At 39.5% G+C, this 12491-nt stretch overlaps 1 protein-coding gene across 4 annotated transcripts in view; it reads right to left on the bottom strand.

Annotated features, from left to right (window-relative positions):
* The window catches only part of jph3b (junctophilin 3b), a 53592-nt gene that overhangs the window by 15304 nt on the left and 25797 nt on the right, over positions 1 to 12491 (bottom strand). For 2 of the 4 annotated variants that reach the window (XM_054775912.1, XM_054775910.1), the window contains 2 exons: positions 1029 to 1153; positions 587 to 632 (listed from right to left, as the gene is read on the bottom strand). In XM_054775912.1, coding sequence (XP_054631887.1) covers positions 624 to 632; positions 1029 to 1153 — 134 coding nt within the window. In that variant the 3' untranslated portion in view covers positions 587 to 623. The remainder of the gene's footprint in view (positions 1 to 586; positions 633 to 1028; positions 1154 to 12491) is intronic. The other 2 variants (XM_054775911.1, XM_054775909.1) reach the window with 1 other exon arrangement.

Below are 12491 nucleotides of genomic sequence, written 5' to 3'. Positions count from 1 at the left end.
GATATGCAGTCTTCTGCACTGGATATTAGGTGAAACATACAAGCACGAGACTAATGATGGTTTGAATGATCTCACAACAGGCACAATAATAATAACATAATCATAATAATCATCATCATCATAATAATAACACAAGCTACTGTTGTGGCTGTAATCCAGCTAAAACTCAACTCTGAACCCCTGATGTCACTTCCTGTCCACACGTCCGGAGCACATTTACTGCAACACACACAAGTACGTAGTTTTATTTAGGTCGTAAATGGCTTATTTTCTCTAATTATGTCTACTATATTGGGTAATATGAGTGTAAAGGTGACAATATGGGTGTTATTTTATGTCCAAATAATGTTAAAACCTGTATTTAGAACAAGTTTTGCTCTATGAAAATATTCCATTTATAAACAAGGAATCAGTGTACTTTGGGGAAATTCACTTATCACGGTCGGGTCTGAAACCAATTAACCGCAATAAACGAGGGATTACTGTAATACAATACAATACGATACAGTAGAACTTTTTCAGTTAGTCCCAGAAATATCACATTGATCTGAATATAATAATATAATCTGAATAATACAGTACGTACATCCCTCCTGAGACACTGGAACATATCTTCTTGCCCTTCACCTTCTCTGTGAGCAGATATAGAGCAGGTGATATGATAATGTGTACATTTGCATTCTGCATATATTCTCCACTGAAACTTGTTGACAGAGATGTGCGCATGCTGCTTTTTCCCCCCTCTCAGACAGCCGTCACGAGCAGAACAGACAGGAAATGAACAATCACTAACTGTCTTGCAGTCTATATGTGTTTGTGTATGTGTGTGCACGTCTCCGGTATGCACTGGGGACAGTCATGGTGAAAAGGGCCTTTGCCCAACTATTCCCACAAAGTTGGAAAAATTGTCCAAAACTATTTAGGGAAACAAAGGGGGTCTAGCCCCAATTGATTATTGAATTAGCTATTTAGTTAGTACATACAGGGCTGCACAAGTAGTATCAGTGTGAGAGTGTGTGTGCACCTACCATTTCCTGGGTGCTGGAATGAAGGCGAGAACTGCTTGGCGGTGAGTCTGGCCATGCGACTCTCCTCTTGAGCTTTCTGAGCGGCTCCCACTGCTGCTTCTGCTTTACCCTGAGCATGAGCCGTCCTGACAAACGGGAAAAGAAATGTAACTTGTAAATTATTATCAAAATTTTAGTGACACCTTCAAGTTTAGCAAACCCCAATTGACTGAAGCACAATAACTATGACTAAACTTTGTGGGGACTAGCGAGTAGAGGAATGTGTCCCCCACTCTGCTTCGCTCTGTTCACGGTGTTAGGTAATGTTTGTTCGGGTGTGCCTAAAGAGGCAAGCATCAGGCAGAAGTGGTTGGAGTTGTTGATTCCCGGCCAGCAAGAGAAAAATATGCTCATCTGTCAACGGCATTTCACACGGGACTGTTTTGTGAACCAATGGGCCAATAAGAAGCCGGACTATCCACCAAACTGTTGCCAAAGTCCGACGCCTTTCCCACATTACTTGGTCGTGTTGAAGAGTCAGGAGAACAAGCTGTAAGCAACAATTTATCAGTGTCCTAACTGTGTTTATTTTGTGGAAGTGATCGGACAAAAGGGGTTCGGCAGCTGTCCAGAAGTCCTCGGCAGCGCTTGGGAGTGTGACCAATCACAGCGAAGTGGGCTCGGCGGGAGGCATACCTGGAGGAGGGCCGGGGGTGGAGTAAATTACACAGACCGTTTGGGAGAGAGGCAGGAAACACTGCAGGAAGAGTTGCAGAGTCTGAAAGATCTAGAAAGCTTTCTGTGCGGGTTATCGTGTGTAGCTGCTCTATTGGAGTCCACAACTCAATACAAAGGCCTGAAAATTTGTGTATAGGTCCACTTTAAGGAACATCACATGGTTACAGTTATACAATTCAACTACGACAAGGAGTAGGAAGAAACAGATCTAATTTAATTCTGCCCCTTGTCCATATCAATTACTTCAAATGACAATAAAGATGGCACGTGTCTTACAAAAATACAGTGAAGAAACAGGAATGCGGGTGTCGGGGAGGGAGAGTTGATGAATAAACCTAGAGTAGATGATGAAGAGAGGGGGGGTAGGTTAATGGCGACAGAGAGGCGGGTGGCGGGCTGTCAAGATAAACGCTCAGGTTGGCAATGATCCACACTGACTCAGACAGCAATCTGCCCATGAGTGGATGTACTGTAGCTGTAGGAGAAACATGGTGAGGAGCACTCAAGTGGTGTGTGGAAAGCAGGTGAGTTGAGAAAAGGACACGTTTGACCAAGATTTTCAGAAGAAATAAACCTCTTCTAATCATTACAGTGACAGTAGGGCACACACAACTCAAGAGGTAAAGCAAAAGGAGGTGGTTATACTGTCTTCATTATAACTTTATTGGACAGGGTGTCTTCATTACTGTTATAAGACTATGGCTGATGTTCAGCGGTAGTGTAACGGGGGTCTTATGAAATGACCAGTAACTCTGATGCAAGCTGTGACATTGAGAAATGGTCTCACTCAAAGCAAGACATTCTGTACTGTTATATATACCGGTGGTTCTCAGTTTACGGCGTTCCGTGTTGCGGCATTTTGAGGTTATGCACGCACTCCCATAAATGAATTAAAAACTTAATTTTGGTCCGTAACACGAGACTCACTGAAGAACTAGTTACGGTGGAAGAATAGAGTATGTGTGGCTCACGCGCAGCTACTAGCGTTGTGAACGATAAACCGATGTGACCGGATATCCGGTTTGACGAGCTAACGATCCAGCTGGGCCGCTAGGAGCTTCCTGTATTGATAAGAATCAGCTGTGATGAATCGATTGTATCGCACGGGTACCGAGTGTCTTTTAAAACAAGGCAATCCTGCCGGCAAAAAGATTGCTTCGCATGCTCCTTAGCTTGTCATGACTGAAGACTAGAATGGATGTAAATAGTATCAGGCGAGCCAGCTAGTCACCGCTAGTCACAGCTAGTCATTTTCAACACCATCCAGCCATTTTCTATTTGATTTGAACACAGATCTTCCAGATCTCCTGACTGTGTGGCCGACATGCTAACACTCGGCCACCGTGCGGCCAAAATATTGATGCCATCAAACAAAAAGATGTTCATTCAGCAAGTCTTTTTTTGTTCTGTGTCTAAACAAACATATTCATTTCATATGTTATTCTGTTGACTTTATTTTTGTCAGTGCCTTACAGCATGCTTGGGATATGAGGTGTTTGCAAATATTATAAGAATGCCACTTTCATATAATTGGCATCTTTATTTTATAAAGTAAGATTAATGTCTACATCAGGGGTCACCAACGTGGTGCCCGCGGTCACCAGGTAGCCCCCCACGACCACATGAGGTGCCCGCAAGCCTGCTTTTCATTCAGGTTTTCAGTTAATAATGAAAGAACAGGAGAAAGAAATGCATTCTGAAATACAAAATGTGAGTTGTGGACACCAGCATTTTGTTAATGTTCTGGTAAAACAAGCATATTCGCTTTGTTTGAGTTTAAAATAAGCTCTGAAAATAAATGTTACAAAAATGAGTAGCTCTTGGCCATTTTCATTTTGTAAAAGTAGCTCTCACAAGGAAAAACGTTGGTGACCCCTGGTCTACATCAATAAACCGTAGAAACGCATCCAATCAAATCAAATCGTTTGTACACTGCATCGAATTGTTCTGTTTTTAAAATACTGTATATAGTTTTTAAATCGTATCATAACCTGTGTATCTACATTTGAATTTAATCCTCTATCACAAAGCGATTTACATCCCTAGCAACTACACTACTCTCAACACTCGACCGTTCCGACCACGACGTTGTTCGGATGACGAGGAGGTGGTTGATCAACAATCTCTTTATTGCAAAGATAAATCAGGTACTGTCCACAGCACCATGCCAAAACAAGAGCAGCAAACTCAACTTAATGGCAAAATGGCTGTCACTCACTCAATAAATAACTCACTCAATAAATACATTAAGTAATGACACGATAAACGAAAATGAACTTGATAGTTTTGTTGGCCTCCATATATTACCATGTGCGTGCGTGTATTCCTCATCTCTCGCCTCCAAAAAGGCTGGAAGAGAGTTCACGCTGTGCATTGGTTCAGCACCTAGACACTTCATAGAACAACGGTGAACAGAGTGAAACCTCTTGTCAGTCATACAGTCGCTTTGTCTCTGTGGGGGGAGTCAGGGCCGCTAGCATACACATACAGCCAAAGAGTGAAGCTTTGTGAAGAGCAATGCAAGGTAACATAGTCAAAGTTAGGAGGGAAAAAGACGCTTGCCAAGGCAGAGTGAAATATGACTTATTCAAGGAAATATTGCATTATTATGATATATTTATTATTATGTATAATCATACAACCAGTCCAGGGTGTACCCTGCCTCTCGCCCAAAGTCAGCCGGGATAGGATACCCCTGTGACCCTAGTGAGGACAAGCAGCATAGAAAAGAGATGGATGGATGGATATATTATCATAAAATTAGTAGTTTATTTGGTCTCAAAAAATGTTGACGATAATATAGTTTAGCGTCAATTTGTGGGAAAATAAACATTTCAAAACGCACCAGCATTGTTTTGTGATGCGGTTAAATAAAAAGGTTTGTTTGTCCAGCTGTATTTTTTATTGTGCTTTTCTTCAAATGAATGTTAAAATCTTGTGCATCGTCTTGTCTCGTGAGTTGGGTGTCTTGTGACACCCCTAGAAAGACGTGAAGGTCCCGGAGATGTGCTGCAAGTAGACAGCTTTTCTGATGACTTCTGCAAACCCCTTTGTCGAAAATCAGAAAACGGTGTGTACTAACTGTATTTACGCTTATTTTTTTATGATTTTAACTCTTTCATCTTTAACTTTCTGTTGGGTGTTTCTCTGTATTGCCTGGTTACGCTCACATCATATCCAGTGTGGTTGGTGCAGTTGGTGTTAAACTTGCCTCACTCAGGACTAGAGTCTGCTGGCAGGCAGACTGAGACCCATCTCTCAGACGTCTCGGCCCCCCGTTTGACCAAACAAACCATAATAGCAGAGCAAACTGACTCTAGTCTGTTTTAACCTACCAAAAATGTGAACACAATCTTATTCTCACAGTCTTTTTATGGCTCCAATGCGTCGTTCATTCTTTTTTGCAGCCAAAAGATCTTTTCTCTTACGTGCCACCCTCTTCAAACTTGGCCCTTTCTCTGTCCTTTGAGGGGCTCAATTTAACAGCCTCCCCATCCCTGCCTCCATTCTCTCTCTGGCCTCCTTATGCTCTCAGGGTGCAGTAGCCATTGTGATCAAGTGTTGTATGTTGATGGCTATTGATTTTCACATCTCTGTCTCCGTATTTTTCTTCACCCTGAAGTGGACTCTACACCAACCATGCAGTGCCAAGTAAACACAGTATTAGAAACACTGCTGCCATGGGGTGCGGCGGATGTGTTTGACAGAGGAAATATAAACCGCGGTTTATAAACGCCCCAGTTTTCATATGGTTTGGTTTTCATTGTGACATTCTTGCCAACATCCTCGGTTCTCGTACACTTTCTCAGTTATCATAGAATATTGCTCGTAACAAACTGTTGTATTTCACCCTTTGGCAGGTTGAATCTTGTGGTATTAATAAGGATGTCGACAGCCTACTCCCAGCATTGCTTGTTTATTTAGCCATCTTGGATCACATACCTAACACCAAGTCTAGTGATATGTAGTTAACATGACACTACGGTAGCCTGTAAGGCTCATTCAGCTGGTAAACTCAAATGAGAAGGTTACACAAACTAGTTCGGTTTCCCCATTAAAAATAAGTATAATCCTGGTGAAGAAAGAAAAAATTAAGCAAGAAAATGTTAAAAAAAGGGGTAAAGATGTTAACAAAACAAAGATCACAAACGGGGACGTTGAGAATTGTTGTTGGTGTGGATCCTCTCTTCACTGTCTTAGCCAACAAGATTCTTCAATAGGTAAAGGACTCTTCAAAAGGTAGTGTAGGTGTTAAATGTTCATTTATCAATTATAATTATTTTGCATTCTGTATGTAAAACAATCATTACTCGCTATACAATTTATTTTTTGTTCATATTTTTGGGTGGCTGGAACGAATTAATTGGATTTACATTATTTCCGGTGGGAAAAATTTAACTTAAAACATTTATACGCGAGGACGCTAAAGACCTTCAGCATATCAGTATGTGGAGTCAAGCTATGGAACGGATTGAGTAAAGAACTCAAACAATGCACTAAAATGAGGCATTTCAAGAAACAGTACAAGCAGTTGATGTTTACAAAGTGCAAGGAAGAAGTGTCGTGAACCACTGTGTACATACAATGCTACATTTCTTGTGAGTACATTGTCTGTAGTCACTCATCATCCAACTATGTTTCTGTCAACTATTAGCCCTTTCATCAGTTATCATTATTCTATATTTATTATTACTTATTATGACTGTTATCTAATTTATAATTGTTTATCATTTGTAATCGTAATTTACCACATTGTTATACTGCCTTATCATTTTCCTATGTATTTAAAATTGGCAAAGAGTACATTTGGAATACAGGAAGTGAACAAATGTATTGTAATTGATGTGAAATGGAGGGGGGGCACGGTTAAATAAGCTTTGCTTCTTCCTCTTCCTTTTTGTACATGTAGAACTGTGACTTGTACTATGTGATGTACAGTATTCAGTATTCCCTTGCTATAATATCACGGTTCACCTTTCACGGACTCGCTGTATCCGTCAAGGATACAAAAAAGCCACAGTACGGTCACTGGAGTGAAATACATGTGAGTCACTTAATAATTTATTTTGTCCAACCTCGTAGGTTGATCATTACTTTGGTTTGGTTTGAACTTTGCTGAGAGTGTTTAAACAAGAGAGAAATGTGAGAAAATGTCCATGCCTGTCTAAGAAAAAAAGTGTATCAAGTGTATAGTGAGGGGTTTTATAGCCTTAAAACATATATAGTAACTGTAAACAAATAAAGTTGGCAACTTTGCGGATTTCACTTTTTGCGGCCTATTTTGGGAACCCATCCCCCGCGATAAACGAGGGAATACTGTATTCCAATGTAACTTGTATGCCTGTTCAAAATAAAGTAAACCATTACCATTACCACCTTGGTTCCCCTACAGAAACAAAAACATACCTCTTACTCATTCTTTTCTCTCTAACTTCCTGTACCTCATCTCAGCCTCCAGAACAGCCTGCCACTGACTGGATCAATGTATCAACTTCCTGGATAGCAAGGGGCTGCGTGCTCAAAGGAGGCTTCATTATACAACATGATCCCTCCCCACAGAGCAGACAAAGGAAAGAGAGAGCAGTGATGATAAGGATGAGAGGAGGAAAGCAGGTGAGAAAGGAGAGATAAATAGGTGTCTCTGAGAGGAGGAAGCACACAGAGATGGAACACGGTCGTCTTCAACATCAGTGAATCATTACCATTAGTGCAGCAGCTTAATTACAGGGGTGCACAAACGACTCGAGAGTTTAAGTAAGAGGAGGTGAGGGGGGGCAAGAAGAATTCATTTTTATGACTTTATTGGACAAAGCCTCTTCACTACGGTATTATACGACTATGGCTGATCTTTGGGATGAGACAAGCAGTTCTATGAAAGGAACAGGAACTCTGATGCAAGTTGTGACATTGGGAAATTGGCTCTCTGCATTTGATATTTCTAATTCTTCATTGGGCACCTTAAGGAGACACTGTGAGCAGGAACGTCAGGGCTAAAGTAAATAGAGAGATATACAGTAGGATGTCTGAGGAGACAAATACAAGCAGGTAGAAAAGATTGTCTTATTCACAGGAGAGAGAGAGGAGCTTATCCATCATTTATGTCATTACTGTGAGACGATGACGGGAAGGACGATGATTCATATCCGTGTATCTAAGTGCAATACCATGAGATATGTGTCCCTATGCATTGGCTTTAGGCTCATTGAGGCAATCAAACAGCACAGTGACTAAATGAGGTGTTTATCTGAGACTGACCCCTCGCAGAAAGCCTGCTTTAGGGAAGAAACAGATTCCCTTTGAATTAGATCATGACCTCTGACCCGCCATACAGCATTTTTCATCTAAATAAACAAATTAAATAATCATATATATTCAAAGAAATGTGAATAATGAGAAAACTCATCCTTCATCCAATTTCTGACTATGCTTGTTACTGTTTCACCTCCTGCTGATCTGTCTGGGACACACAGAGACAATATCCTAGTATATGCTTCTATCTGAAACTGGGTTTTATATGTATATGTGCATGGCTCAGATCAAGGGTACCCTTTGCTGTCTTCAACTTCACTTGAGTAGCATTTGAAATTGTTGTTCTAACAATGTGTACTATCCCTATCACTCTGACGTCTATAGAGTGAGGAAGCTTACCAAATCATAAATTAAGCCTGTTCGCGTTTTTATTTTGCGCTAGTACGGCTATGTTGTAAAAAAGTGTCTATATTTGGACATTGAAATGTTACAAGTAAAGCATGTCTACTTTTGTTGTGAAATAAACAATATTTTCTCTGATAATTTTGTCATGATTTCTACGTAGAATTAAAGAATGATGTCTGAAATTGGTTTCTAATGTGTTTTATTCAAATATTCTCAGTGTAAAAAAAAAATAACTGTCGTGTAATCATTAGTGAAAAGTACATAACCTTCGTGTCCGCCTGCCGATGAAAATTTTGAAGAACATAATTCCATGGAAAAACAAACCCCATGATGATTACAATGGTATATATTCATAGAATAATTACTCAACTCTGCAACTAAAGTGATTTTTTTGTGTATAAAAGAGTAAAATAAGATTATTTGAACAAAAGTCTAACACCGAGTAGACACCGAGTTATGTACATTACATTTAAGGAAGAGTGAACTTCGGAGGGTTGCTATGGGAAATGGAAGATGTCTCGAGCTCTGGTATGTTGGGTGTGTGTTTTGCAATGTTTGAAGTTTGTGTTGATAACATTACCAAGGTCTATCCATGAGTTTGAAATTTTAAATGTAACACTTGGGTACTCTTGATCTGAGCCATGCACATATGTGTTTGTGTTGTGTGTGCAGTGACGTGCAGTGACGTTCGTGGCTGGTGAGGCACTGACTACTTTGGAGTTTGTTTTTTTTATGTTAACAACAACACTTGGGCAAACTACTACTACAACTACATGCAGCGAGATTGTGTTACCCATCTTTCAAAATATCACATTTATCACACAATTTGATTGAATTTAGCAAATTACAACAATCACAATATGCTTGAACGATAACCCTCCTTATGTACTGTATGTTTCAGTTGTAACGATTGTCAGCCCTTTACGTTATCGATTCAGAACCATCTCAGGTCTTGTCGTGCATCTCTAATCATAACATTATGATTCTCCGATGATAATGCTAATGGAATCAAATCACAATCTCTCTGAATCATAATCAAATCTAAATTGAGGTGGCAAGATAGTCCCAACTCTATTTTTTACCTCCTTAACCTCAACTAGCAACAAATAAGGAGTGGAAGCATGTTTCATGGTTTTACTTTGGCTTGATTCTAAGTCTTTGTTAGATAGTTTTTGGGGTTTTTTTCGGCAGGAGCGTTTACCCTTTGTAAACAAGTATATAGATAGGGATCGCTTAACGTCTCTCTTTTTCCAAGTGTTTTGGTTTTTATCCTCTGTTCTCCCATATCTTCTGCAAGTATGGACAAGTAACAGCATCAACTATTGAATCCATGTAAACACAATGATTTTGACCTCCCGTTTACATGTACACTATATACTATACTGTGCAGTTATTGAACAACGCATCAGTGTGTATAACACATTATTAAAGTATTGATCCGTTCCAAGGTCAACAGCTCATCAGAAAGCAATTCTAGCCCCAAACTCAGTCATATGGTACAGTCACTAGTAACCCACCGTCTAGGACTGCTTTCTTTCTGATAATAAACCTTATACTTACAGTATATATATATTATATATAGAAATATGATTTGTACATGATTTGTTAGGTAAATCAATAAATCGCTTTACAGTCTTACTGAAGCTGTAATTATGGCCCACCGGCCAAGTCCCATTTTTTAATGGAATCTACAAAAAATAATTACAGCTTCTGGTTAATCGTATTGTACATAGTGCTGTTAAGAGATTAAACAATTGAGAGATGAATTCATTATAAACTGTAATTAATTAAAATACTTCAAGTATATAATACTTGAAGTATTTTCATGCAAATTAATTACATTGTTGTGGCAGATCAAAATATTGATACCAATTAACCGCCATAAACGAGGGACGACTGTAGTCCCAAGTGCTGCCTCCAACCTTTTACTTTTGAACACCAGGTGGAATATGGCTGTGTTCTTTTGTCAATATTCAAATAATTAGAACAAAAAAATAAAATATCAGGTCCATATAAAGTGTTAAAGTTAACACATAAAAAAGCAGTAGTAGAAAAAAGGTTTGAATACCCTTAAGGTAGGGTCAAACATATACCAAACCACAACAATTGTTGCTTTAGCATTGAAACCTGGTTCTTCAGAACAGGGATCCAACAGGGCCTTGCTCAGTAAATGATTATTAATGCATAACTGTGATATTAATATGGATAGTCGTATGAATACTAATGCATATTCCCAGTTCATTATTTCTGACATGAAATGACATTCATATTCACATTAGTAGCTTTGCTGTAAAGGGGTCAGATCAAACGTCATCACCTCCGCTCTTGTTACTCCAAACACTCGATTCTCATTTGTCTTCAACCGAGTCATCACAATCTTTCGCGACTCCAGATGGTGACTTGACTCTCCTTGACTTGGTGTTTGACTTGTACTACTGTATAACCTTCCTAATCCCACTTCCACTTTAACAGTAATCCTGTTCTTAATCTGCCAGAGATTAATTAATAAATAAATTCGGACAAACTGAACCGACTCTAGGGCAGGGAAGCACGGCAAACAGGACGAAGAGAGACGAAGCACACATGCACGGTAGATTTTAAGGTTTTAACATGGTTGGACTGGAGATGTAGTGCCCATATACAGTTTTTTGCTGTGTATTTCTATGTATTTTTTCAAATGATCCACGTCTGATTCACTGAACACCTGAAACAACACACAAGCACAAATGCCCAAAAGGCATGTAAACAACTATACAAGTATCATTCAACATTGCGCAGCAACAACATAAAAATAAAAAATTATAAATAAATAAAAATATTTAGTTGGCTGAATGACTTTTCCCCATTCCTTTAATGGAGGTAAGCTTGGGGTCACTCCATTGCTACTTGTTTTCCTTATTTAATGGTTTGTTCACCTTTAATGTACCAGATTTAGACCATATTTCATTGTGTATCAGGAGCATTAATCGATCGCTGTCTTTCATTGGCGAGGTTTCTGTCGAATCTGTCGAAGATACAATAAACTAATTTTCACATTGTCATGACCTCCAAGCAAAGGCAAAAAGGTTTCCTGTCTTTGAACGTGGCAGGACTGTTGAAGTGCACAGTTAAGGCCCTCTGCAGACAGTGATTTTACATTTCTTGAAAGGGGGGTTATGGGACAAAAAGGTCAAGTGGTAGAACCCCAAAAATTTCCCCTGCACTAAACCAGAGGATCCGACAGGCTTGACCCAAATTAACACCCTTACTGATCCTGATTGCGGCCCAGTAACCATAAGATGGCATTTGTGGAAGAATGGCTCAAAGATAGGGCTACAGGTTGTGCTGAGGCATCAGTTGCCATCTGGGTGTGTGGAGATGTTGCATCTTTCGTGGCTCAGGGCCCCAGTCTGTGCAGTGATGGCCAACAGGACAACGTGGCAACATTTCCATCCACATGGCCAGGAAACAAAATAGACTTTACTTATTTATCTATTGACGCCACAACATGTCATTTCTGTCTCTGAATGGTCGCGTATTTCCTATTTTTCGTCTGCTATCTGTATCGCATGTGGAGGGGCAATCACCCTGACTAAATGACACTACAGAGGCTTTTTGTCGTTGCTATCAGGTCATGACAGTGTGAATGTCTGACAGAAAATGGCAAGAAAGACAGCTTTTAGCGCAGATTTTGACTTTTTAATACGGCATTCAACTTTTGATCAGCTGATGAACTGCCATTTTTAAGTCTCAATGCCATTTTCAAAAAATTGCAGACTCCCCATGTTTAGTCTCGCACTCCTGGTTCTCCCTTTTCCAGTTTGAAGCTGATTTCGTACTGGAGTGTATGACGTGTAGCAGATGGTGTCTAATGTCCATCTAAAATGATTGAGGACAAAGCTCACATCAATGCATATTGTTTCATCTTCTCAGATTAAACATAATTACAGATGTGGTGTGTAATATTAATGAGGTTTTTGTACGCTATATAATGTTTTATGTAAATACAGTATCTGTACATAGTAGTGAAAGATTCATATGAAAATGAATCTTATTGTATCGTATTTCACAGAGTGTATACAAATTCTAAATTGTGCTGATACATATTGGGTG

This window comes from Dunckerocampus dactyliophorus, chromosome 5 (genome assembly GCF_027744805.1).
Source record: "Dunckerocampus dactyliophorus isolate RoL2022-P2 chromosome 5, RoL_Ddac_1.1, whole genome shotgun sequence".
Classification (NCBI taxonomy): Eukaryota; Metazoa; Chordata; class Actinopteri; order Syngnathiformes; family Syngnathidae; genus Dunckerocampus; species Dunckerocampus dactyliophorus.
Note: the sequence above shows the minus strand (reverse complement) of the source record. Positions and strands in the feature narration are given on the sequence as shown.